We start from the raw sequence: 27936 nt of genomic DNA, 5'->3' as shown, positions 1-27936 counted from the left end.
CTAAAACTATGAAAAAGGTTCTTCCTTTTTTGAAGGAGAAACCATCTCTATTTAATAACATGAGACAAGATGCTTATCTAAGCTTAACTGGAAGCTCTTCTTTCTATTGTATAATTGTTCTCAGCTTTTATACATACAGATCCCTTAGTACTTTGCTGATTATTTTATACAAGGGTAAAAAAATTTTTAAAAATGGCAGAACAAATACCATGAATCCAAAGGAAACAGTAACATAACATATGGCATCATCTTCTTTTAGACTCTGAACTTGGTGGCAAATGATGCCAATCCATTCACGATCTACACTCATCATGCAAGGAGACTTTAACTCATTACTATGGACAATAACACACTGCTCAGATTCAGATATAAAGTTGATTTAACTACTGAAGTACCAGGCACCAATGAGTACAGCTGAAGAAGACACTAAAATCAGGACCATATATGTAAGGCAGCTCATTCTCTCTAAAAAAGTACAAAAACAGATGCTTTTTGTTTTCTTTTTTAACATTTAATACTTATTTACAGTCTCTCTGGGCCACCTTGTTACTATTCTTCCTTTCAACTTAAATTTTAAAAAATTTTTTTGGTAAATAACAAAATTCAAACAACCCAAAAACATGATTGTTCAAACAAGAATATAAGCTCTGGCCCTGGCCAGTGTGGCTCAATTGGTTGAGAGTCATCCCTCGCGGTGAAAGGTCACGGATTTGATTCCACATCAGGGCACGTGCCCAGGTTGCAGGTTTGGTCCCTAGTCAGGATATGTACAGGAAGCAACCGATCAATGTTTCTTTCTCATTGATGTTTCTCTTTCTCTCTCTCTTTCCCCCTCCCTTCCTCTCTCTCTAAAAATAAATGAAAACATACAAAAAAGAATATAAAGGCAGAATCCTTGTCATTATGCAAAATACTATACCTCTACCATATAATATAGTGACTAGCACTTAGTAGGTGCTCAACAGGTGTGTATAGAACTGAGAAAAAGTAAATAACACATAAGTGAAAGTATCCTAATACCTTCACCTTCATCTCATGAATCATCTATATCAGTGGTTCTCAACCTTCCTAATGCTGTGACCCTTTAATACAGTTCCTCATGTTGTGGTGACCCCCAATTTCATTGTTACAAATTGAACATAATTAAAGCATAGTGATTAATCACAAAAACAATATGTAATTATATATGTGTTTTCCGATGGTCTTAGGCGACCCCTGTGAAAGGGTCGTTCGACCCCCAAAGGGATCACGACCCACAGGTTGAGAACCGCTGATCTATATATAAATATACATGTATACAATAGAGTTGGAGTTTCACACAAAAATTAGGTCATACTGCAAATACTACTCTGTAATTGGACTTTTTTTTCCTCTTATAAAGTTCAGTGCTTTTTTTTTTGTTTTTTGTGTTTGTTTTTTTTAAAGTTCAGTGTTTTAAACTTCCATATATCTAGTTTCAAACTGTCTTGGCTCCTTGATAGTCCTCTATCAAACCCCAGAACTCTGGATCCTTAAGTACCTATAGGATTTGTAGACTCTGATCATTTGCTGGGCTTCCTATCTTACTTTTTGAAAATATGGATACAGCAAACAATAAAATGATCCATAAACATGACTTCTAGATAATCCCCCTTTCATCAGAGAAATATAAATTAAAACCACAGCATGCAGCTAGCTAAGACAATTTCTTTATTCTATTATAGCTTTGAGATATAATTCAAATCTCATACAATCCATCCATTTAAAGTATAGAATTCAATGGTTTTAAGTACATTCATAGTTAGGCAACCATCACCACGATCAATATTAGAACAAAGTATCACTCCCAAAAGAAACTATACTCATTAGCAGTCACTCCCCATTTCTTCCCAACTACTGCCCCCACCAACCCTAGAAAACCACTAATCTACTTTCTGCTTTATAATATGGCCTGTTCTAGACATTTCACATAAGTGGACAGTAACTCCTTTTTTAAAATATTGTTTTGGGCCCTAGCCATTTTGGCTCAGTGGATAGAGTGTCAGCCTGCAGACTGAGGGACCCCAGTTCGATTCTGGTCCGGGACACATGCCCTGGTTGTGGGCTCAATTCCCAGCTGCAGGAAGCAGCTGATAAATGATTCTCTCTGAACATTGATGTTTCTATCTCTCTCTCGCTCTTCCTTTCTAAAATAAATAAAAATATATTTAAAAAATTAAAAAATATTGTTTTGGGAAAACTTTTTTATGAAAGAGTGCAAACTTTGATATTTTAAAAAATACGTTTTTATTGATTTTTAGAGATAGAAACATTGATAAAAGAGAAACATTATCGATCGACTGCCTCCTGCATGCCCCATACTGGGGATCAAACCCGGGTTTGTGCCCTGACTAGAATCGAACCACTGACCTCTTGGTCCATGGGCTGATGCTCAACCACTGAGCCACACCTGGCTTGATTTTTTTTTAATACAGGTTCAAAGTCTCTAGCTGCAGCTTTGGACTTTATCACAGTCAAGCTTCTTCAAATTACCTATATTCTGTATCTGCTTCCTCACTTCACATTAAAATGCTAAGATCACTAATGCTCTGCTAAATACTAATAAGCACTCCAAAGGTTACTTCGTCTTTATCTTATTCTGACCACCTTCTCCTTCCTAAAATTCTATCCTTCCTTGGTATCTAAGAAGCCTTTGCTTCTTCCTTTTGGTTCATCTCTAACCTCTCAAATCATTCTTTCCTGAACTAACTCTAATTCCTCCATCTTTTAAATGAGTTTGTTTTCTCATTCAGTGATTCCTGAGTGATATGTTCTAACTACTTCTGTTCTGGCTCCCTCCTTCATGATGACAACTCCCAAATATATCCCCAGTGCAGACATGCCTTTAGGTACCTCAAACACATCAGAGCCAAGATAGTATTCATTACCCATCTGTGTCCTCCCCAAAATTCCTATGTTGAAATCTAAACGCCTAAGGTAATGGTATTAAAGAGGTGAGGTCTCTGAGAGGTACTTAGGTTATAAGCGTGGGGCCCTCATGAATAGGATTAGTGTCCTTATAAGAGAGACCCCAGAGATCCCATGTGAGTACACAATGAGAAGTCAGCAGTCTGCTTCCTGGAGAGGACCTTCATCAGATCTCAACCATGCTGGCACCCTGACCTTGGACCTCCAGCCTCCAGAACTTTGAGAAATAAATTTCTGTTGTCTATAAGCCACCTAGTCCAAGGTATTTTGTGACAGTAACTCAAACAGACTGAGACACCACCCTTTTCCACTTTAGAAAAGCGTACCTCTTATTTTTCCTTTCCTGGTTAATAGTACATCGTCTACCCAGTGACCTAAACTAGAAACCTGACATGAATAATCTCATTTATTTTCCTTTACCATCCCGCCAATATCCATGCAAAAGACCGATTCATTTCTTGAGCATTCACATCAATCTTTCTCTCCATTTCAAATGCTATTGCCTAAGCTCAGACGCTGTTCTTCTCTCACATGGACTTATACATAAAACAGTCTCCTAACTGGTATCTCTGCCTCCCGTCTTGCCCAATTCATCCAATCTCTTCTTTACATTGCCACCCAAGTAATCTTTTTTTAAAAAAATGTGTTAATCTGGTATCACTCTTCTATACAAACCCCTTTAATGGTTCCTTGTTATCTGTATGACAACCAAACTCCTGAGCATGCAAACTCCATGATCACTTCAATTAAAGTGCTAAGATCACCCCTTTCTCTCATTTTCTCCAGATTTTATCCACACAAAACTAATTATAGTTTCTCAAATGTATCCAGCTATGTCATGCCTTTATGTCTTTGTACCTGAATTGCCCTCCCCTATTTCATTTTGGTTATCTCACTATTGTATTACTCACTAACCCAGCTATTATTTGGATATATATTTATCTCTTCTAATAGAATAAAATCTCCTTATAACCAGAGACCCTGTCTTATTTATTTTTGAATTCCCCAAAAATAAGTGTCTGGTACACAGTAAGCATTCATTAAATGTTGCTGAATAAAGTCAAAATCATGAGCTCTCTATGAGTAAGATGTACTACTGCTTTTTAATCCCTTCCACAATTCCCAAACCCCACATCCTCTGACCTTTACTCCAGTAATGTCAAACCCTCTGTACCTTAATTTTATAGTCATCTCCTCCAGAGACAAACAGTGGCTGCTGCTTATGGAAGTCAATGCCTCGGACTGGACCTGGAGAAGAAGGCAGGCAATATATGTAAAGAGAGCTATGCTTCCTAATCTCCAAGGTGGTTCTTATTCAGGATTTTTCAGTTCTATTCCCTCCACATTATTTAATCTTAAGGAATTAATGTCAAACAAGGCTTAAACTACTCCAGAAGACAATAAATACTTCTATCTCTAACTTCCTCCTATGAACAGTTATCTTACCATCATGTTCATCAAACTTGTCAATGAGGGTGCACATCCGATAGTCCCATAACTGGATGACCCCATTGTGTAAACTGGTCAGGATCCAGGGTCTTTTGGGGTGAAAACTGAGTCCTGGGGGAAAAAGAGAATGGTCCAATGAGCTAAGCCCCAAATGTCACTTCCTGTCAATTCTGATAGAAAAAGGAGCCGAAACCGGTTTGGCTCAGTGGATGGAGCGTCGGCCTGCAGACTGAAGGGTCCCAGGTTTGGTTCCGGTCAGGGGCATGTACCTGGGTTGCGGGCACATCCCCGGTGGGAGATGTGCAGGAGGCGGCTGATCGATGTTTCTCTCTCATGGATGTTTCTGACTCTCTATCTCTCTCCCTTCCTCTCTGTAAAAAATCAATAAAATATATTAAAAAAAAAAAAAAGAAAAGAAAAAGGAACAGCTTTGGTTAATTCTAGGTTCATTTATTCATTCATTGCTAGACATTGTGAATTTATGCTATAAGGTCCTGGATTTTTGTTACATTCCTTTAAATATTGTTGGGCTTTGTTTTATAATGTAGTTAAGTTACTTGGAATCGGTTAACCCTTTTGAGGCTTGCTTTTAAGTTTTATAAAAATTTTTAATTTTTTTTTATTGATTTCAGAGAGGGAGAGGGAGAGATAGAAACATCAATGATGAGAGAGAATCACTGATTAGCTGCCTCCTGCATACCCCACACTGGGGATCGAACCCACAATCTGGGCATGTGCCCCGACCAGGAATTGAACCGTGACCTCCTGGTTCATAGGTCGATGCTCAACCACTAAGCCACACCGACCAGACTGTTTTATTAGCGTGGGTCCACAGTAGCCTTTAGTGTAGGTCTAATCTGACACTACTATTAAGGCAATGCCCTGCTGAGGTCTTTGTGTGATGTCTTGTAGTATTAGGAGGTCTTCCCATCTTGGCTAGTAGGAACACAAACTATTCCCAGCCCTACGTAAGCTTCAGAGAGTTCTGCCTTCTTTTCTCCAGTGGTTCCTTTCCAGGCCTTGGGTCCTTCCCTCACATGCATTAGTACTCAAAGGCCTAACGGGATGCCCTGCAGAACTCAGGTGTTCTCTTAGCACCTCCCTCTTTTCTGGTATTTTGTCCAGCAAATTCTAGCTGTCTTGGCTTCCCTGAACTCTAAACTCTGTCCTCCTCAGTGAGACCACAAGGCTCTGTCCCCGCCCTCCCCTGCAGCCTGGAAACTCTCCCCAGGTAGTAAGCTAAAAGCCATCACAGGACTCATCTTGTTTATTTCCCTTCTATCAAGAATCACTTTCCTGCAGTGGCTGTCATCCAACGTCTGAAATTGTTTTATACATTTTGTTCAGTTGTGCGGTTGTTTAAGGTGGGAAGCTAAACCTGGTCCCTATTACTCCATCATGACTGGAAATGGAAGTTTAAGGAAGTAACAACTGCTAACAGTTTAGAGTGTATCCTTTTCAATTTTTAATGCAGACCATACACTTTATGAAAATGAAGGTAACAGTTTCCCTGCAAACTTCTTTTTAAAAATATATTTTATTGATTTTTTACAGAGAGGAAGGGAGAGGGATAGAGAGAAACATCGGTGAGAGAGAAACATCGATCAGCTGCCTCCCGCACACTCCCCACTGGGGATGTGTCCGCAACCAAGGTACATGCCCTTGACTGGAATCGAACCTGGGACCCTTGAGTCCGCAGGCTGACGCTCTATCCACTGAGCCAAACCGGTTAGGGCCAAACTTCTTTTTAAAAAAAATATATTTTATTGATTTTTACAGAGAGGAAGGGAGAGAGATAGTTAGAAACATCTATGAGAGAGAAACATCGATCAGCTGTCTCCCAAACAACCCCTACTGGGGATCAAGCCCGCAACCAAGGTACATGCCCTTGACCGGAATCGAACCCGGGACCCTTTACTAGTAGTCTGCTGACCAACACTCTATCCACTGAGCCAAACTGGTTAGGGCCAAACTTCTTTTATTAGTTAACTATTTATCATGCGTCTCATTATATTTAAGTACATATAAACAAAACCTCATTTTTTTTAACAACTGCAAGGTACAAATGTGCCATCTTAACATGACTCTAATGATGGGCATTAAAGCTTTTCCCCTTCACTTTTGTTGTATCAGAAAACAGCCAAATTGAGACACTTCCAAATATAGCCTATTTGCATTATTACTGCTTTATAAAGACCTGGAAATGGGATTGATAGATACTATTTGACTACAAAAGACTATATATATATATATATATATATATGGTCATTTTCTAAAAGTACCCATTTTGCACACATTAACCAATATGGGATGTTATCAGTTACTTGTTTTGTTTATTTTACTAATCTAAGACCCAAAAATAAAGTTATTCTCACTTTCTTTTTTACACTTCTTTAATTACTAGTGAGGTGTATAATATTTTCGTTTTATTTTTAAATTTTTTGTCAAGATTTAATTCTGTCTTTTTAAAATTAGTTTGCATTCAATGCTGTTTTGTATTCGTTTTAGGTGTACAGTGAGGTGTATAATATTTTCATTTGTTTATTGAACATTTCTTCTCTAAATTGACTTTTTTTCATTAGTTTGTTCACTTTTTTCCTGTATGATACATAGGAACACTCATGAATGGATATTCACTCTCAAATATTATGACACCTTTCCTTCTCTCCTCCCCTTCCCCCGCTTTCCTTCTCTACTGCCCAATAAAATATTAGGAGCAGAATGGAAAATACAATGATTATAAAGACCCATCTCAACCACCCAGGAATTTTTAATGGTACTCATCGTGATCACATTCTCACAAGATTTAGAAACTGCTCAGCATCTATTCTCACCTCAAAAGCGCCCTCTGGGTTTTGAGCCCGAGTCTATGCCAGGCACTGTAATAAGCACTTTTCACATACTTTCTCATTATTAATTCTGTCTGTACGAGAATGTTAATTATTCACACCTTACAGATGAGGAAAGAGAGACTTAGAAATGTTAAGTAAGGCGCCCCGCGTACTGGATCTTTCGGCATCCGAAGCAAGCCCACCCAACTCCACAGGCTAAGTTCCTACCCACCTTGCCGTGTGGCATCTTACTGAACAGTCAAGATACGTATTTCTCCCAAATTTCAGAAGCCCTTACTTCTCTGCCTTCCCCATCCTAACGTTCTGAGAGACCACCACTACAGTTTCAGCCACCTGCCCTCCAGCCCATCCACTGACACCCAAGCTCTAGGCTTGCCATGTTTAGGAAATAAAGATGCCCAGTTAAATCTGCATTTCAGAGACACCGCGAACAATACAGAAAGGTGTTCACTGTTCATCCGGCAACCTTAGCCAGCTCAGCCTTTGCTGGGGTTACAGGCCTCTATGTCCTGCTTCCAGGTGAGAAATGACAGCCAAGGGAGGCGCTCGGGGTCGAGCGGGTGCGGCCCAGGCCTCCTTAAGAGAGGCGGCCACTGCTCATCTCCGGGGAGGCTACCGACTCGGATACGAACAGACTTGGATACGAAGAGCAGAGGTCGAGACTCGATCGCCCGGGACACTCCCTCCAACACAGTCCTCAAAAAGCCGGCGGGGTTTGCAGGTTCAATTCCCGGTCAGGGCACATACAAGAATCAATCAATGAATGCATACATAAGTGGAATAACACATTATGGCACTCTCTCACTCTCCTTCTCCCACTTCCTCTCTCTCTAAAATCAATCAATCAATAAATAATTAAAATAAAATAAAAAGCCGGCAGGTTGCTGGGCCTTGGGAGCTGGACACGGCCCGGGGTGTGGAAGGGAGAGAACCGGGAAGGGGCCTACAGGTGATCAAACCGCAGGGACATCGCACAAGCAGAACCGGCCGGAGGGCCGCCCGCCGGCCTAACCGCCCTCCCGCCCCCCTTCCTCTGGGTCCGCACCAGGGCCGCTCGGGCCCACACATCGGTCCGCTGTCCCCCGTGACAGCGCCGCCCCGACACCCAGCCCCCCGGCTCCACTACCTTTGACCCGCGCGCTCTTGGTCTCGAATTTGGTTAGCATCCTGCAGGCCTGCGGCTCCCAGGTCCGACCCGCGCCCCGCCACTCCCCGCCGCCCCGCAGTAGCCTCCACGTCAGCCGCCCGCTGCAGCGTCCTCGGCTCCCGGAAGCTCCCGCGGACACGAACTTCCGGTCCCTGCCGCTCCTGGCCACCGAGACGGCGCCAGGGTGGCCTAGAGAGGCCACGGCCGGGCGGAAGGGAGCCGAGGCTTCCGGTCCTCCGAGGCGCAAGATGGCCACGGCTGGGGGCGGCTCCGCGGCTGAGCTGGGAAGTCGGGGTCTTCTTCGCCTGCTGTCTTTCTGCGTCCTCCTGGCAGGTGAGGCCTCCCCGCCCCGAGAGCTCCACTCTGCGAGGAGAACCCTCCGGTCGGCCCAGCCGCGACCGCCGCCGCCGGCCTCCTGGTTCCCGCCGCCCCGCCGTCCTCCCGCCCTGGAAATCCTCTTTCTCTTTCGTTCCCACGACAGAAGTTCCCCTTTCCTGGGACCTGAAGGTCCCCTCTGCCCCGTGCCTCGTCGGGTCGCCCCAGGTCCTCCTGCAGGCCGCCGCCTGGACTCTCACTTGATCCGGATGCCTCCTTTCCCCAGGTCCCCGGCCACCCCACCCACAATCAAGGAGGACAGGTGTCAACTTAGCTTCCTCCCCAAGGCGTTTTAGACGTTTCAAGGTGAAAGCAGCCGTGTTTCGTGGGACAGGGCAGCGCTATTAGGAAACTAGATCCCTCGTTTGTTTCTCTGTTGATTCCACCATCAACCCGCGTCCCTGTGCTTTGCCTCAGTTTGTCTCATCAGTAAAGTGAGACAAAAGGAGGATGTGGGTACTCTTAAGTGCAGACCGTGAAATAATGATTCAAGGGACGTTAGGCATTTATAATGGCATATGGCGTTCTAGGCTGTTAAGCCTTAAAAATGCAAACGTGCCTGTGTATAACCATGACCACGCCTTCCACCAAATCCATATTGGTTCCCAAGATCCCCAGAGGAGAAACTATAGCCGCCCCACACTATGCGCACATAAATCAGCTACTGGTGCTGGATGAGCTGACAGGTGTGTGGCATAGGTTTTCTCCCCATTCTTGTGCGTGTCCTTGCGGTTTGATACACCTGTGGTACGTCTCCCCTCAGGAGGCCCCTGCGGCCAGTTCCCTGTTCTTTCCCTCCTCGCCGGGGACTGTGTCCAGCTCCCAAGGCCCTGTAACTTGTGGGCTTTTTGATGACCCTGTTGTAGGGAGTGTCCCCCGGGGGAATGAGTCTCCACGTTGGCTCTTCGTATCCGTATCCAAGGCGGTAGCTTCTCCGGAGATGAGCAGAAAAGTAGAAGTGTGGTCACCCATGCAACCAGAAGTTGGTACATCTGAGGTTAAATGCCTTTCCTTTGACAAATGAAGTTTTCTCTCTTTGAGCTTCACTGTCCGTTGCTCTATGTAATAAGCACATAGCTGGGTGTCCCGATAATGTGCCCAAGAAGTGAGAAGAGTAGACATTAGTCCTGTTTCAGACAGTATTATATATCCAGGCCATACAGTGAGCTAATGACAAGATGGAGGCTAGTGCTCTCATCTCTCAATTTTTTCTAACACTTTTTATCTTCTGATCAGGCTTGTGTGGGGGAAACTCCGTGGAGAGGAAGATCTACATCCCTTTAAATAAAACAGCTCCCTGCGTCCGTCTGCTCAATGCCACTCATCAGATTGGCTGCCACTGTGAGTTGAGGTTGGGATTTGTGTTTGTGGCTGTGGATATTTCAGTCTGTGGCCTAGATATAAAGATCTAAGTCCTGCTTAGAAGTCTCAGCACACAAATTAAGCTATGTGGGTGGGAGGTGGTAGAGAACCACTTGTCAAACCAGGCAAGATAATTAGGAAGAGCTAACATCTAGAAAGTGCTGCATACTAAACTTCTTAAACATGCATCTCATTTAATCTTCATGACGTAGCTACTATTATTATCTCATTTTACAAGTGATGAAACTGAGACTTAAAGAAGTTGAATAACTTTTTCAAGGTCATCCTGCTATTAAGTGATGAAGCCAGGATTTGAGTCCTGGTGGTCCAGGGTCTAAGCCAGGACTCTTAACCACCCAGTAGGTTAAGTAGACAACTATGCTGTTTTCTAAGGAGAAAGACATTTCATAGTCTATGGAGCCCAGTCATCACTTGCCCTCTGAATGATCTTTTGGGAACCAAAATGGCCTTTTACAGGCAATAAACTATTTGAAGAGAAAGCCATATAATTGCAAGATGAATTAGTAAAGCATTTGAATTTGTCTTCAGGCTTTGTAAATGTGTTCCAAAACAGGGTACTGTGACAACATGGTTACAAAACTATGACAGGGGAAAAAAATTGTGGTCTAAAGGTTGAATCCCAGTTCCCCTTCTGCTTAACCTGCTGTCTTCAGATTTTGTTCTGGGGGTAGTAAGTAGCTCTGTCAGATTGCTTTTCAGGTAAGCAGGAAACAGAATCAGATCTTGGCTCCTTCGTCATCAAATTGGTCACCTTTGAATTTCACTTCTATAAAAACAGTTAGCATATACCTGCACAGAGCTTTAATAGATGTTTATTGATGATGCTGAGTAAGTAGTGTGCTCTCAGCAGTACTGTGATTTCCTGAAGCCTTTCAATTTGGTAGGAGATAAGTGAAACACTTGCTCAAGGCGACAGTTACTACTTTTCTACCCAGTCCTTCCCTGAGCTATACTCCATGCTCACTGTCCCATGTCTCGGCTGCAGGAGGTGCTGGGAGTAGGTTAACTGGTTCCAAATAAAATTTTTGTTGGACTTAGTTCTTAAACTGGTCTGTGGGTAGAAGACAGCCAGCTCCATGGTGGGCTGAGCTTAGACTATCCTGGAGCTGGCTTCCAAGATATTACCTTTGGGAATGAGTCATTCTGCTGCAGGCTCTTAGAGCAGCCCTGTGGGAAGCAGAGCAGTAGCCAAGTGCCAGTGCGGAGAAACGAGCGGGGAGGAGCTGGACTCTGGCCACTTCCTCATTAAGATCTTGTTTCCTTTTCAGCCTACTCATTTGTAAGCCTCCCTTCATCATATCTATATGTATTTAATTAGGGTTGCTAGCAGGATAAAATTAAGGAGAAATGGACCCAGATTTGATTTTTTGATTATAATGCTCTGTTTCTGTTGGACCATTTTAAAGTACTCAAAGGGCATATGTAGGTGGTTTTGTTTTTTTTTTTTTTTTTTTTTAGTTCCTTCTTTTCTATCCTTTTTTCATGTGTCCCCACAGTATGAGATAAATAGTGGAAAAACTTCTCACTGAAGGCCCGGAGAAAATAAGCAAGTTACTTAAGACTACATAGTCACTCACTGGAACCCAGGTTAGAATCCAGGTGTTTGAAGTTCAGTGTCATAGCTTGTCTTCTTCCTCTAACCCACTTAAGGCCCACCAGTGAGGAGACTGTTCAGGAGACCTCAGAGTTCTTGATGAACTTTACCTAAAACTGGCCAAAAGCAAGTAAAGCTGCTCTCAAACGGGGCAAAGGAATGAAGGTCTAGAGAAGCTACTGAGGCCAATGGATTCCACACATGTTTTCACAAAGGAAGATTTGGTGGCAGAACAATGCACTAGAGATTTAGAGCCTGCCATTTTCTGGAGAAAATACGGTTTGAACACTTTATGTCTGCTGTCCTAGAATCTTGTATATTTGGCTAAATGAGGTTGAAGGAAGAAAGCAAGAAAATGAGTAGACTTCCTGGGCTCTTTTGTTCTCCATCCCCTCCTGATAGTCCTCAGGTGGAACGGGGCCTTTCAGCTCTTAGTTCAAGTCTAGACGTGGTTGTATCAACCCAGATGTCTTGTAACATGTTTGGGGATAGATGATCTGCACAGTCTCATCAAAGTCAGAATTGTCAACTGTGAGAGCTTTAACTTGAGCCATTCTGTCCTGGCAGCTTCCATTAGCGGGGACACGGGGGTCATCCACGTAGTGGAGAAAGAAGAGGACCTGCAGTGGGTGCTGACTGATGGCCCCAACCCCCCTTACATGGTTCTGCTGGAGGGCACGCTCTTTACCAGGTAAAAACATGTGTCTGCTGGAGACTGCATGCAGAGAGATTCAGGGCAGTCCTCACACTGAGTGACAACTTCCCTTGGCTTTCCTGGTCTGGTCAGGACAGGGGGTGGGGTGCTCCTTACAAGGAAAGGTCACTGTCAACAGGAATTATCTCGGTGACCTTGTAAGTAGAACTCTAGTGAGTAAGGACCCCAGGGAGGAAGGAGGGGTGCCCAGGGTCACACAAACACAGGGTAGATGAGATTGAGTCCTGAGCTCAGATTGGGTCATGGACCTCTCAGAAGTTAGAGGCTGAAAAGGCAAAAAGTGAGTCAACAAGTTTGATTCCCCTAATTCCCATTTGTTTCCATCCCGGGGGGGCAGGATATTGGGCTGCCTGATGAGCTTCCTGTCTTCCTTCCTGTCATTCCCTCCTGTTAGGAAGGTGATGGAGAAGCTGAAGGGGAGCACCAGTCGAATTGCTGGTCTCGCAGTGTCCTTGGCCAAGCCCAGTCCCGCCGCAGGCTTTTCTCCTAGCGTGCAGTGTCCCAACGATGGGTTTGGTAAGAGCCCGAAGGATCTTCGGAGCCTGCTGTCACCCAGAGCTCACTGTTGCATCAGTCTTGTGTCTTTTTGTGTGTGGAGGGGTGGGGGGGGTGGAGTAACCTGTGTGTAGCGTGAGCAACTGACACCCAAACAGAATATAGTGTTTCTTGCTCTTTGCCTTTCATCCCTTCCCCCTCCTGCTTCCCCTTCTTCCACTGACCTTCCATTCTTGCTTCTTGTCACATGCTCAGACCCCTACTTGGCCAGCCTAGGGCTCCCTGATACCAGTGCCTGTTTCATTGTGGGTGGTGACAGGTTGATGCTTGCTTCTTTCGGTTCCCCTCTTTTGGAACTCTTAGTCCCGACCCTGTAATATCTGAGCCTTCGCTGGTCCTTAAGTGCTTGTGTCCCAACATCCTATGCCCCCTCCTCCTCCTCAGGCCTTTACTCCAACTCCTATGGGCCAGAGTTTGCGCACTGCAGGGACATGCAGTGGAACTACCTGGGTGATGGCTTGGCTTATGAAGACTTTAGTTTCCCCATCTTTCTTCTTGAAGATGAAAATGAAACCAACGTCATCAAGCAGGTAACGACTCTGCCAGCTCCCAGCAATTCCAGGGAGGAAGAGGCTTTCTTAGGCTCTCCTCTTGTTTGGAGGGACTCTCATTCCACTAGTGCTCCCTCTGAAAGACATTTGCTTCAAGAAGAGCCAGGAAATTTATTTTTCTTACATTCCCCTCCCATTTCTCTCCCGCCTTTCCTGCATTAAGGGGTTTAGACTGGAAGAAAATGTAAAGGATATTTAATATGAAACAAGGTATAAAGCCCTGGTTAAGAACCCTTAGTATGATCAAAAGAGCATTGGACTAGGAATTGAGAGATTCCATTCAGTAATGTCTGAAGTTCTTTTCAGCTCTAATATCCTCTAATTCTAGTCTAGCTTCTTCATTTTATCACACAGAGCAGTTAGATTCATCCAAAGTTACATGGTCAGAAGATATCCAAGCTGACTTGAATTTGACGTTAGATTTCCGGTCCAGGGTTCCTTACATCAAATCACATTAAAACAGTGGCTGATGCAGGTCATTTGATGCAGGTTAATTTCATCTGCTCCCAACTAAGCCATTGAGACTGTGCCCCTTCACAACTCTCAGTGAGTTTTTCTCTGACCTTATAGATCCTGCGGTTGCACCGGACAACTGTAACTCCAGGACAGGCGTGGGAGTGGCTTCAGGATAGAGCTGGGCCTTCCCCTTTCCGGGAAGTATGGGCGGGACTCCCAGCCAGCTGCCTCAGTGGGTCCCTCTCCCCTTCTAGTGCTATCGAGATCACAACCTGAGCCAGAACGGCTCCGCACCCGTCTTCCCGCTCTGTGCCATGCAGCTCTTCTCACACATGCACGCGGTCCTCAGCACTGTCACCTGCATGCGGCGCAGCTCTATCCAGAGCACCTTTAGCATCAACCCAGGTAGGACAGGACCGAGGCATGCTGGGTGTACTGGGTGGAGGTGAGGCACCAGCATGTTGGGAGGCCTGCGGGGGAGGAGTGGGCACAGGCAGCGAGCACTGGTGGGAGAAGTAGGAACCATTCTCAACAGTCATACCTTGTCCCTAAAGTGGACAGTGGCAGAGAAACCAACGTGGAGCAGTGGAGAGAGAGAAGGTGACAGGCCATGGGGCACTGGTCTGAGGAGCCTCCCATACCTGCTGTTGTTTACCTGTAAGACCCTGACACCAGCTGATGTCTCACTGTCTGTGTCCTGCTCAGAAATCGTTTGTGACCCCCTGTCCGACTACAACGTCTGGAGCATGCTTAAGCCTATAAATACATCTGGGACATTGGAGCCTGATGACAAGGTTGTGGTTGTTGCCACCCAGGTGAGCGCTGGCCCCTGAGCAAGGTGGGCAGGGCTGGCACAGGAAGGGCAGGCAGGCCTCGGTTTCGCATGGCAGGTTTCAGAGTTGCTACGGGGGGAGCCTCCAATGGAGAGGGACCTGGGCTGGGAGACTCGCTTCGGCACATGAGTGTGCACTTGACTGAAACAGGAGCGGGGCTGGGCCTGGTCCTCATTTCCATGTTCAAAGTGTACCTCCCTGCCTTCTCCGCTGGACCCAGCTGGACAGTCGTTCCTTTTTCTGGAATGTGGCCCCAGGGGCTGAGAGTGCTGTCGCCTCCTTCGTCACCCAGCTGTCTGCAGCTGAAGCTTTGTACAAGGCGCCCGACGTCACCACCCTGCCCCGCAACGTCATGTTTGTCTTCTTCCAGGGGGTAAGGGCTCTGCTTGAGTGAGATGGCCAGGAGTGGGGGTGGGGGAGAAAGGTGGGAGTGGCCACCATTTGGGGAAGATCTCAATACCTAAGTTGTTATTCAGCAGAGAGCTTCTGGGTGTGCCTACAAGTATCTCCCCTTGAGAGACCCCTATTTAAGGAGGGCTCTGCATCCTGACCTGGAAGTGGTGTACTGCCCACCCGCCCTCCCCCACTGATTCCATCTACTAGAGGCATTCTCCTACTTTTATTCCCTGTGCCTCTTTACTGTCACCTCCACTCAGGAGCCCTGAGGCTCCTGACTCACACCCCCATCCCCGCCCCAGCCTGGCCCTGGACTAAGGAACAGCAGCTGTGGCTGAGTTGGTGGAAATATGGAAGGGGCAAGAAGTAGCACATAGCAGCTGATGTTTGCCTCCGGCCTTACTGAGGCTTCTCTACTCTTTTTTAGGCTCAAAAAATCATGTGATACATACATGTGGGGGAGAGTCATAGCAGGGAAGCGGGGTAAGGAGGAGGAAAGCCACATGATTGCAAAAGCTAGCCTGCAGCTGAGATGCCATGAGACAGTGGCCTGATCTAGCCTCATGAGAGCTCTGATCTAGTCTCAAGGAGCCTGGGCTGCCCTAACCCTTGGAAATCCCTCTGTTCCCTTCCCCACCCATCTCTACCCCTCAGGAAACGTTTGACTACATTGGCAGCTCGAGAATGGTCTATGATATGGAGAGGGGCAAGTTCCCTGTGCAGTTAGAGAACATCGACTCGTTCGTGGAGCTGAGACAGGTGTGCAGCATGTGTCCTCGCCCCTTCCTTTCTACTTAAAGTCCCTCCTCGTTTGTTCTGTTGTCCTCACTGCAGGTATCACCTCCTCTTCTCTTGAATTCTCTTTTGATCCCACTCCTTTCTCCCACAACGGCAGACTGATTATAAGTGTTGCTTCTTCATCCTTCCCCCAGGTGGCCTTACGAGAGTCACTAGAGCTTTGGATGCACACAGATCCCGTGTCTCAGAAAAATAAGTCCGTACAGAGCCAGGTAACCTGAGCATCTCTCCCCTCACTTCTATTTTCAACAGCTCAGAATATGGGCACCTCCTTGCCCTGGCCCTCTCCCCAACAGCCCCCCAGGCCTGGGAGACAGGACCTGCAGCTGGGTGTTGGTTAAAGGGTGAACACCACGGCTGCTACAGCTCCCCAGCAGGAGCCATGAGCTCAGCTCCTGTCACTGGTTCCATGGGGCAGTTGTTCTCTGATCATTTGGCGCCTTGCAGCCATTGCTGCCCATTGAGGACAGGGTAGTGACTGGCTCCCTTCTCTCATTGCTGCCCCCCAGGTCCAGTTGTCCAGGCCATGCTGCCCCATTCCTGTCATGTCAGACTCCCAACCCAGAACGTCCTCCACTTTCCTCACTACTTGTTCAAGCTCCTACTTCCTCTCAGCGCCCAGCCATAGGCCTCTTTTTTCCATGAGGTCTCTTCCTGCCGTTGCAGCTTTAGCGTTATCTCTGCTCTGAGCTTCTACAGCCCTTACCACCTGGATTCCCTGTTTTGTATTATTATTTGTCCCTGCAGTTCTGCACAACAAATAAGCGAAGCTTTTACTGAGGATAAGACAGAGTTCTGAAGACAGTAGGGTTTACCTGTAAATATGAAAAACACAGGCCTCTCCCTCATTAGGCCATAATTTTAAAAGGATGGTAGGAGTTGCAGGAGATTCAGGAGGCCATGATCCCAAAATGCTTGAGGAATTTAGATCTAGGAGGGCTTAAGGCAACTCCCCAAGCTGGAGGCTTGAAGTAGGATGCATTTCAGGTCTAAAAGGCCTCCCGCTTGCCTCTCCCCAGCCTCCCCTGAGTTAACCCCCCCACCCTACCCCACCCCCAGGTGGAGCACCTCCTGACCACACTGGAGGAGAGTGGTGCCGGCGTCCCTACCGTCATGCTCCGGAGGCTGAACCAGTCCCAGCCTCTCCCACCGTCTTCTCTGCAGCGATTTCTTCGCGCTCGAAACATCTCTGGTGTTGTGCTCACTGACCATGCTACTGTCTTCCATAACCGGTAAGAGGGACCTAGCGTGCATCCTCTTCCTTCTCAGAGAGTCTGTGCTGCAGTCAGGGGTCCAGAGAGAGAGATGTCTTCTGTGTCGAGAAAGATCACTGCTCCCCCCTCTCCCCACACCACCTCTCCAAAGCCACCCTTCGTGTTCTTTGTTCAGTGGCCGACTTCTATGTAACCTGGTCCCCTCATTTGACTTGATGTTCATCTTGAAAACAATCTTCCCCTTAGCCCTTTCCTGCTCAGTCGTCCTTGCTTATGATTCCACTTCCTCCAAGCTCTCTGGGGGCCTGACTTCCCCAGGGCTGCCGGCAGAAGGCATCATCTCAAGAGCGCTGGTATGATGAGGGGGCTCCCGAGGTGTAGGACGGAGAGCTGTCCCTGTCTGGGGCCCACCCGGGGCTGCCGCAGACCATACTCTGAAATGCCACATGTTCTTGCCGTGTGGTGCAGTGTGAGGGTATAGTGTCCCCTACAGGTGAGGGAGCTCCAGAAATAAGGGGTGAGGCCTGTTAGTCACCTCTCTCCTGGTCCTAGACACCTCCAGACTGCCTCTAACTTGAGCCCTGGGCGGGCGGAGAACTTCTAACTCAGGCTGAACGGCTAACCCCTCAGGTTCTCCCACCACAACCAAGTAGCAGCTTCTCCTTTAGTTTGGACAGCGGCCGTTCTGGTGCATTCAGTCAATTCTCCCAGTGTCATCCATACCACTTTGGGGTGAGGGCTGATTCATCATTTGAACACATTTTGGGCTTATGTGGCTGCCTTGATTCTGTGTGGGACGGGCATTCATGGATGGTAAAGGCTGGGAGCTCTCTTAGCCTTGCTTCTAAGGTCTGTCTCCTGGGGGCTCCCCAAGGAGCGTCAGAGTGGTTTGACCCAGTGTCGTGTTCATATCTGTGAACAGATGTGCTGCTCCCCTCTGCTGCAGCCCCCCTCAGTGTACATGTTCGCTGGAACAGTCCCACAGTCGCTCTGATGATGCGCGGCAGGCTTCACCGGAAGTCACTTTAGCCATCCTCCTCTACCTCCACCACATGCCGTAGAAGTGTCTCTGTGTTTAAAGATCTCTTGGGGAGGAGATTCCTGCATTCTGATTTCATTCACCTTTTCTGCCTCATCTGTCAGAAAACTTTGTATTTAACGAACTGCTGCCACCCCCACTCCTACCTCCCCTTTCTCCACACCTTCTTCAGTGTGGGATCCTAATCTCTCTGTCCTTCCTGGATGGTGAAAAATGAAATACCACGTTGCTGCATCAGGGGCATTTGAGGGAGGGAGGGGCTGAGTGTAGCCAAGGCTCGTGTTGGCTTTCCCGGCAGCTACTACCATAGCGTTTACGACACTGCTGAGAACATCAATGTGAGCTACCCTGGACAGCAGAGCCCTGAAGAGGACCTGGACTTTGTGACAGACACTGCCAAGGTAGCACTGGCCCGGGCTGGGTGGGAGCAGGGGACACAGTGCCGTGGTTAGAACGGTACTGTTTGGGGTTAGAAGAGGTGGGCCATTCAGCCTCCCTTCTCGCCTACGACAGGCCCTTGCAGATGTGGCCACGGTGCTGGGACGTGCACTGTACCAGCTTGCGGGAGGAACCAACTTCAGGGACACTATTCAGGCCGATCCCCACACAGTAAGAACACGTGGGCCCTGGCTCCTCTCTGTCCATCTGTGCAGCAGGCTGCCCCAGCCTTTGTGTCCCTTGCCTGGTCTCCCACACCTGGGAATTCTGCAGGCCTGTCCGTGCCTGTACGAGTCCCAATTGGGCCTCATGAGCCAGCCACTGTACTCCCCAACCCAGAGTCTCTCTGGCCAGCCTGGGTTCTGTCTCATGACTTGACCTCCACTGCTCACTCTGTCCCTGGGCTCCGTGTCACCGAGCTCTCTCTTCTCCCTGCCCCCTCCTAGGTTACCCGCCTGCTCTATGGCTTCCTGGTCAGAGCCAACAACTCGTGGTTCCAGTCGATCCTTCGGCAGGACCTGCGGTCCTACTTGGGTGAGCACCTGGTGTGGGAATGGGAACCAGCCAGGGGAAGGGAGAGAGAAAAAGCCATCATTTTGCTTTAATCTTGACTTTTTTTTCTTCTTTTTCCTCTCTTCTCTCCCCTCCACCTTCCCTTGTCTCCCTTTCTTTCTGTTTCTCTTCTCTTCTCTGGCTCTGGCCAATCCTGGGCTCTTCCTGTCTCTGCCCATCTGCCCTGCGCCTTCTGTCCACCAAATCCCCCTTCCCTGTGGCATCCGATCAGGTGACCAGGGGCCTCTTCAGCATTACATCGCTGTCTCCAGCCCCACCAACACCACCTACGTTGTGCAGTATGCCTTGGCAAATTTGACTGGCAAGGTCGTCGATCTTACCCGAGAGCAGTGCCAGGATCCAAGTAAAGTGCCCAGTGAAAACAAGGATGTGAGTGGTATGGTGTCGGAGGTGCCCCGAGGGTCCCTTTCCCTTGGGAAATTGGAGGATCTCCTAGGCCCAGTTGGACCCATGGGCTTGGGATGGAGAGGGGAGGGATGCAGCCCTTTGAACGTGGGTGTTGAACGGGCAGTAGCCTAAGTGGAAAGGGCCATCTAAAGGGTGAAGGGAGGGAGTGAGAAAGGAGCGCTTCAGCCCCTGCTCTGGCCTGTCTTCCTGCAGCTGTATGAGTACATGTGGGTTCAGGGCCCCCTCAACTCCAATGGGACAGAGCGGCTCCCCTACTGTGTGCGTTCCACGGCCCGACTGGTCAGGGCCGTGTCTCCTGCCTTTGAACTCGGGCAGTGGGGCTCCACTGAGTACTCTACCTGGACCGAGAGCCGCTGGAAAGACATCCGTGCCCGGATATTCCTCATAGCCAGCAAAGAGCTCGAGGTGAGATGGGAAGAGGTGGTGGCAGAGATCTGTGTTACCCCTTCATCTCCCGTTCGCCCAGATTTGCCACAAAACCTACTACGAATCTGTCCCTTGTCCGCTCGGATGCCCCATTAGGAAGCTTGTCTTCACCGAGAGGGTGGTTCTGTGTTCTTGTTGGAGCCGTGCTCTCAGGGAGGCCCAAGGAGACACTCCTAGCCCTGTGTCCCAAGGTAGTCCTTCCCGGGAGGAGGCAGTCAGTATTAACGAGTGCCTGAAACAAGTCAGTCAGGTGTATCATTGCCACGAGAGAATCGAAGTCATGGGCCCTGCCTTCAAGGTGCTTAACGTCTACGTAATACAAGACAGAAGCAAGAACAGAGGGACCTCACTGCTCTTTTAAAAAGGGGAGACTATGTCTCCAGCCTGCGGAGATGTTGCTCTGATTGTTCAGTACTTGGTGCTTAGAGCCAGCTCCAGGAATCCGATGTCCTGGCTCCCAGCCCCAAGCAATTACCCCAAACTGCACTGAGATCATCTGAACGCATTGTCTCCCCTGCAGCTCATCACCCTGGCCGTGGGCTTTGGCGTCCTTGTCTGCTCTCTCGTCATCACCTACTGCATCAATGCCAAAGCTGATGTCCTCTTCATTGCTCCCCGGGAGCCGGGTTCTGTGTCTTTCTGAGGAGAACCCCAGCTTCTCCCGCCAGCTCTGTGGTTCATTCCTAGATCAGTTGTCCTGCTGGGACAGAAACCACTAGTGTGTCACTGGACCCTCCCTGAGCCTGGCTCAGGCTGGGATGAACATAAAGAAGTGGAACTGCGAGAAAGAGACAGAGAGAAACACATCCTCCCCCCACCCCACCCCCAGCTCCCCTTCCAGTCTTCCCTTTCCCGTTTCTTCTTTCTCCCGCCAGATTCGGGATGACAGACAGCAGCTTCTTGCTCCTGTTTAAGTCCTCGCCATCCACCCTAACTTACCCTCCTTCAGCATCCCTCCTCTACTCTGTCCACCCTGCCCTGGACCTCCCTCTACTCCCCACCCCACCTGTACCTCTCCACCTTCCTGGCCAGGAAGAATGGCAAGAGTTGAATGCCAGGAACAATACCAGGATGCCCTGAGGAGGAGGACGGGACCTGTGGGGTGGGTGTGCTGCGGGGTGGCCATCCCACCTCCAGCCCACAGTGCTCAGTTGTCATTTTTTTAAGCTGTAATGTCTGTTTTTGTTTTCTTTTCCTGTGTGTGTGTCTGTGTGTGTGTGTGTGTGTGGTGTATGTAAATATATAAATAATGGATTTCATTAAAATAGATTATCCACACGACCTGTTATGTGTCCCAGGCTCCCTTGTTCTGGGAATGGGACTGGGACCTGGAAGTCATGAAGTTGTTACCAGGTGCTCTCCCCTGGGTCTGGGGCATGGGGAGGAAGGCCCTGTCACCACCAGCTGGAGTCCTGGAAGCAGGGCTCCTTCCGGAGCCTGGTTCTGTCTCACACGGACAGTGTTAGCAGACTTTCTCCCCACCTTTGTATTTGACAACCATTTCTTTTTTAAAGATATTTTTATTAATTTCAGAGAGGAAGGAAGAGGGAGAGAAACATCAGTGATGAGAGAATCATTGATCAGCTGCCTCCTGCACGCCCCCTACTGGGGATCAAGCCTGCAACTGGGCATGTGCCCTGACCAGGAATCAAACCATAACCTCCTGGTTCATAGGTTAATGCTCAACCACTGAACCACACTGGCTGGGCCGACAGCCATTTCTCTATTCACTTTGGGATCCTGGAGGGTCCAGAGATGAAGGGAATACAGCCCTGGAGTAGCTCCCAGATGGGTGAGGGGAGAGACAGACACTCCCGAAGAGGTGTGGCCCAGAGTGCCGGGTGGACACAGTGGGGCTGGGGCAGTGTGGTGGCATTTAGGAAGGCTGCACAGAGGAGGAGCACGTGTGTGATTTAGATTCACCGCTGTGGAAGCAGAGCCAAGAGAAAACGCCGGTCACATTCGGGAATGGTGAGCTACTCAGTGCCCAGGCCCCAAGGGTCAGCAGGAGCGGCTGGGCCAGGCAGAGAGGGCCCTGGCGTGGCCTGCCAGGGAGCAAGGCTTTCTATTGACGGTGGGCATTTTGCAGATCAAAGCGAGTGGTTTGGGACTCTGGAGACACTTGTTCCCTGGGTCTTCGCGGAGGCAGGATGCTGTGTGTGGCAGCACAGCCAAGTGATGGGCAGTGGCTGAGTCAGCCGAGGGGGAAGAGCTGGCAGGAGGGGCTGGAGCCAGCCTCCTCCCCTCACCAGGTCAAGAGGCTGTCTCCCACATAGGGGGTGGGGGTGGGGGGCCTGCAGAGATGGAAAAGAGCTGGCCGTTTTCAGAATCCCAAACCCTCCTCTTAGTTTCCTGATCGGGATGTTTACCTTCTCTAATCCTGCTGAGAGGAGGCAGTTTTCCTCCAAGTTCCCTCAGGGATGTGTGTGGGGTTCTGGGCAATGGAAATGCACGCTATCTTCCCCCCACACACACACACTCCTCCCAGGCTGAGCTGGAGAAGCCGGGCTGCGCTGGCGGGGAGCTGAGCGCAGCTGCCGCTGCTTCTGGGCTGGCTCCGAACCTCCCTCAGCCAACAGGTTCCCAGCGGACAGTGCCGCTTCCTCTTCCTGCTGTGGCTTCAGGGAGCAGGGAAGTAATTGGGTACCAGTGAGGGGGCTGAGCAGAGGGCGGGCAGGAACGAAGGTACAAGCTGCAGGGCCTTCAATATTCAGTCTCTGCCTTGGGAAGAATCCTCAACAAAGCTTCTGCCTATCATGCTGTCCCACCCCCCCCCCCCCCACCCTCTCCCCATCCCAAAGATACAGAACCAAAAGGCTGGATCGCTCTGTGGCTCTTGGGGAGCCCAGCTCCTTGGAAGGGGCACAGGCCCTCTGACCCACTGGGGCTGCCTTTCTGAGACTGGTCTGGCTCCTCACCAGGTACCTTGTGACCTGGAGACCCCGTGGGACTGGCTGGCAGCATCTTGGGGCCACGGAGTTTCCTTCCCTTCCTGCTCCTTCCCATCAGTGGCTCACACTGCGGCTTCTCTTGCACCCACCCTCTGCTGAAAGCCAGGACCCAGCCTCTCTCTCTCTTGTGACTCCTCGTCCCTCAGCCCTGATGGCTTTCCCTCTGTCTCCCACGCCTTGCCCACTGCTCCTAAGGGCCCGTCCTGGGGGAGATTTTTCATCCAGAGTCCGGTGTTCTGCCCCGAGATCCTGCCTTATTCAATAGGACTTGGTTTCTTCCCAGGACCGTATAATAAGACCGTAGAAGTTACGTGCAGGGTCTAACTTATTTGACAGCTGGGGGAACAGTGGCCCTGAGGAGTGATGTGGCTTATATCTGCACTGGCAGCCGTGGCAGTAATAAACTCAGAGCATGGCTGTGGGTGAGGCACTGCCCCAGCCTTGTAAAAGGGCACGGGAGAGGCCGCCTTCCCTCAGAGACTGGAGCCCCGAAGTCTAGATGGCAGGAAGGGACATGACGCTAGACGAAACCACCGGTGGCAGCCGCACGTGCTCCTGGCAAAGCGAAACCAGTGCTGTATACAGCCTATGGCGTCCGGAGGATGGAGGCTTTGCTTTGGGTGGGGCCGGTCAGGAGGGGCTTTCCACGGTGGGCAGGGGCCAGGAGCAGCTTTTCCAGTTGCCCTGATGCCCTGTGACTTTGTTACGGGCCCTCCCCCTCTTCGGGCCCCAGCGCGCTCATCTATGCAGCAGGAGTCGGAGCTCTCTGAGGCCAGTCCCTCTGCTGGCGCTGATGTCTGCGTCTGTGTGGCCCCCTTCCTCCCTTTCATCTTAAACAACTCAGGGCAGGGCTGATTTGAAAGGCGGATAATTCATGCACTTTCGAAGGTATTGGGGTCAGTCTAGAGAGGGAGGCCTGAAAGGCGGATAATTCATGCACTTTCGAAGGTATTGGGGTCAGTCTAGAGAGGGAGGCCTGCGGGCACTTACTGTCCTCCCACCCAGACACAGTAAAATGTGGGGCGATTGTGGCCCGATGCACAGAGAACAGGCCTGTCACTCGCATCCCGTCTGCACAAGAAGCTTGGCCGGAGTTGCTGACAGTTGAGCTTGGGAAGCGGAGACCTTTGTAAGGTCCGGGTCTGAAAGGGCCTCAGGTCGGATGGGAGGGAGCTCCCACCGCCTGCGTGAAGTGGAGAAGAGAAGCCGTAGCCCATTCCCAGGCAGGGAAGCGAGCAGGAGTGCAGGGGGCATCTCAGGAGGCCTGAGAGGGTGACGCAACTGTGAGTAAATGTTGTCAGCCTCTGGCCCAGGCTGGCTGGCTGCTCAGGGGCTGGGGGCTAGGACCCTAGAGTCCTCACTCTCCCTGCTCTCCCATCCACTGAGGGGAAATTAGAGAAACTAGAGGAAAGGGAGGCAAAACAGAGGCAGGAGGTGGGGGCGGGGGAGAGACAAAGAAGTAATGGGATATAGGAGGTGGGGACACCTAGTAGGGCTGAAGGAGGAGAGGGAGCCTGGGAGAGCTGGAGGGAAGGAGCCTGAGGGGAGAGAGGCCAGGTGGGTGTGGCTGGGAGGGGAGTGGGCCCTGAGCTGGTGGTGACAGATGGGTGGACACAAAGAAGAGAGCTTCAGGGAAGACAGATGGATGGGGGAGGGAAGCGGCTGTGGGGGGGCAGTGGTCGGAGGTCATAATAAGATGGGAGATGGGCTCTGAACTGAGGAGAGGTGAGTGGAGAGGAAAGAAGAAAGGGGAGGCTGCCTTAAGAGACAAAGGCTTCAAGGCAAGGGGCCGGGGCAAGAGAGGGCTCGGGCTCAGGGCTGAGGTGGGGGCTTCCAGCCAGGCTGGCGGCAGAGACTGACAGATTGTGCAGTTAGCCAGAGTGGAGACCCGCTGTCACCTTCCAGAGGCCCAGGGAGGTGGAGGCAGAGGAAGACAGACGAGACCGAGTGGGAGCAGGCAAGGAAAGACCCTCAAAGATGCAAGAAGATTCAAGACTCGCAGCCGCTCCCAGGAACTCAAGTGCTTCTTCCTGTTCTCCTTTCCCCATGACCCCGAGCACAGCACCCAGCTACTGGCCCCTCCCCGAGGGTCAGGCAGTGTGGCACAGCAAGGGTTAACGCTGTCTGCTCTCCTTGCCAGCGCTCGCCTGCTTGGGTCCCCAGGGCTCCCCACATATGTCACTGTCTCTCCTGCCAAGCCCACTGCTTCCAAACTCCTCGGCCCCCCGCCCACCCTCAAGGACCAGGCCTGGGCCCCAGGGTCTTCCCTACACACCAACCTTTCTTCCCAACAGCCTACCTTGAAGCCTGTGTGGAGATAAAAGGAGATTGTACTGCCCTGCACAGTGGTTAGAGCATCAGCCGCGCACCAAAGGGTCGCGGGTTCAATTCCCCATCAAGAGCACGTACCTGAGTTGCATGTTCTATCCCCAGCCTCAGTTGGGGTGCATGCAGGAGGCAACGAATCAATATGTCTCTCTCACATCCATGTTTCACTCCCTCTCTCAAACCCCCCCCCCCCACTCTCTCTAAAATCAAGAAAAAATATCCTTGGGTGAGTTTTAACAACAACAACAAAAGGTTGTGCTAAGCTAAAAAAGAACACCTACAAAATGCAAAATACCAATAACCATAGAGCCATCAGCACCCCCCATCTGCAGGCCCTGCTCCTGCCCTTACAGCACTGACCCCCACACAGGGCTGGGGCTCTCCTTTCCGCTCAGCCAGGGCTGCCGGCAACCTGAGCTGACACCCGAGCCTCCCAGCCTCCCAGCCTCCCGCAATCATGCCCCATACACATGTGTAGAAACCTCTTGCCACCTTCAGATCACTGTGCACAGGTGGAAAAGCACGTCACAATTTACCTGGCGCTGCACGTTACAACTTTCCCATGTGTTGTCTGAAAAGAGCCCTATGTGAAAAGCAACATCGTCCCCACTTCACAGATGACAAAAGTAGACTCAGTCAAGGTTAAAGGACTTGCTCAAGGTCACCAGGACTTGGACCCAGGTTTACTGACCCCGAGTTTAGTACAATTAGTGGTTCTTCCCACCACTCCATGCTTTATCACACACTATGCTCTTCAGCTACCCCCTGAGAGGCAAACACTGAATCCCTGAGTGACGACTGTTGGGGGCCCCAGAGTGCAGGATCCTGAGATGACAGAGGCAAAGGAGTAGTGGTGAGAGCATGCTCAGAACCCCCCTTTACCAGCAAACCTCTACTTGCACTGGGGAGAGCATGGCTTACTTATTTCAAGGCTGGAGGTTGCAGGGTCGAAGGATTGGAGCTAAAGGGCCTGAAACGAGGGAGTCTGGTACAGGGAGCTGGCTCCTCCCTTCTCCACACCACCCTTCCCTGCTGCCGTCCCCTTCGGCTACTAGGCTCTCGAGGTTCTGCTTCGGTCTCCCTCAATGTCTTACCCTTTGGGATCAGTAACAGTCCCTCATCTCCACAGTTCTGTTTATTGGGTCTCCCCACCTTGTCTCTGGTCTGGGGTACTTCTTCACAACTATCTGGGCTCTGCCTCTCCCATGCTTTCTGTCTCTGCCCTGTCTTGGGGCTTCCTCAGGCCTCTTTCCCAGGATCAGCATCTGTCCATCCCTGAACATCGGTGTTTCTCCCAGGTCCGTGTCCCCATAACGGTCTCCTCTTTTCAGCATCTCGCCATGCCCCTGCCCCACTCATATCTTGTACATCTGAGCCTCCCATAAAGCCTTGGCAACCTGGCAACTGTGCTCCCATCCCCTATTTTCTTTTAATCTCCGTTGCCCCCATGTATCCATCTCCCTGTGACAAGTCTTCTCCATGTCTGCTACCCAATGACTATTTGCCCTTCTCTCCCTCTCTCTCTCTCTCTCTCTCTCTCTCTCTCTCAGTCTCGGTCTCTTATGTCTCTCCCCTCATTTCATCTGCTTCCTTTCATCTTCCATTTGTCTGTATCCCTCCTCTCCCTCATGGCACATTCGCCTGAGACTCTCGGTCTCCCAGTTTCTTGGATGGGCTAGAGGGCAGGGGGTGGGGGAGGTAGAATTGTTGTTGCTGGGGGCTCATTAGGTAGAGATTGGTTTTTAATCAGCACCATGGCAATGATGATGCAAGAACCGAGATGCCACCTGATCCCCTGCCCCCTCAACCCCCCTCCTCAAGCCTCCTTTCCCCTCCAGCTCAGCCCATCTGCTGGTGCCTGGGCACCTGTCTGGGCCTGCCCAGGTGGGAGTTGGCACCTCCCAGACCTGGGGGTGGGAAGCGGTGGGGGAGCTTGGGGAGGACTCCCCGTAGGGAATGCCTCGCCCTGGAGAAAGCCCAGAAAAGGTTGATCAGCGAGGGAAATGGCAAATGCCTCCAATAGCCTAAACGTGGGGTGTGGCCCTACTAAGGTCCAGGCTGATCACTTGCATTATCTTGCTTAATCTCCATGGCAACCTAAGAAGCGGCTAGAATTAACCCCATTCTACAGGAAAGGACAAGTTGATGTTACTCGTCGGAGGCCACACAGCTGGTAGGGGTCTCTTCACTGTAGCACGCTGTTTCTGCAGTCCCCCAGCCATGGTTGCTTTTGGACCCTCGCAGAGGTTCAGCGAAGACATTCAACAGCTGAGTGGGGCAGAGAACTTCAGATACGGACACCTAGCACCTCCTGTGCTTCCCTAGGTCCCAGCTCCTGCCACTCCACAACACATGCACACACACACACACACACACACACACACCACACCACACCACACACACACAAACACACACACACACACACACACACACACGCAGGCTTGGAGGCAGCTCAGCTATTGATAGGAACTTAATCAGTGCCCATTTGCATATAATTTTGTATCTAGTT

General features: G+C 49.7%; 2 protein-coding genes across 2 annotated transcripts in view; one reads left to right on the top strand and one right to left on the bottom strand.

The window, feature by feature from the left end:
* Positions 1-8481, bottom strand: part of COPA (COPI coat complex subunit alpha) — a 42008-nt gene extending 33527 nt beyond the window's left edge. Inside the window, exons 1-3 of the mRNA XM_070397443.1 lie at positions 8374-8481; positions 4393-4506; positions 4121-4194 (exon numbers count right to left, since the gene is read on the bottom strand). Coding sequence (XP_070253544.1) covers positions 4121-4194; positions 4393-4506; positions 8374-8413 — 228 coding nt within the window. The 5' untranslated portion in view covers positions 8414-8481. The remainder of the gene's footprint in view (positions 1-4120; positions 4195-4392; positions 4507-8373) is intronic.
* A 133-nt stretch (positions 8482-8614) lies between these two features.
* On the top strand, positions 8615-21429 carry NCSTN (nicastrin). Its single transcript, XM_070396173.1, has 17 exons — positions 8615-8727; positions 10006-10110; positions 12314-12437; positions 12856-12977; positions 13401-13546; positions 14278-14428; positions 14729-14838; positions 15077-15229; positions 15907-16011; positions 16185-16262; positions 17110-17282; positions 18602-18704; positions 18817-18912; positions 19188-19275; positions 19526-19683; positions 19915-20127; positions 20669-21429. The coding sequence occupies exons 1-17, from the start codon at positions 8643-8645 to the stop codon at positions 20789-20791; spliced, it is 2133 nt and encodes a 710-aa protein (XP_070252274.1). The 5' UTR covers positions 8615-8642; the 3' UTR covers positions 20792-21429.
* The last annotated feature ends 6507 nt before the right edge of the window (positions 21430-27936 follow it).

The sequence above is a fragment of the Myotis yumanensis genome, unplaced genomic scaffold, assembly GCF_028538775.1.
Source record: "Myotis yumanensis isolate MYYU_CA2020_CCGP unplaced genomic scaffold, mMyoYum1.0.hap1 SCAF_17, whole genome shotgun sequence".
Taxonomy (NCBI): Eukaryota; Metazoa; Chordata; class Mammalia; order Chiroptera; family Vespertilionidae; genus Myotis; species Myotis yumanensis.
This window is presented reverse-complemented; position numbering and strand designations above follow the sequence as displayed.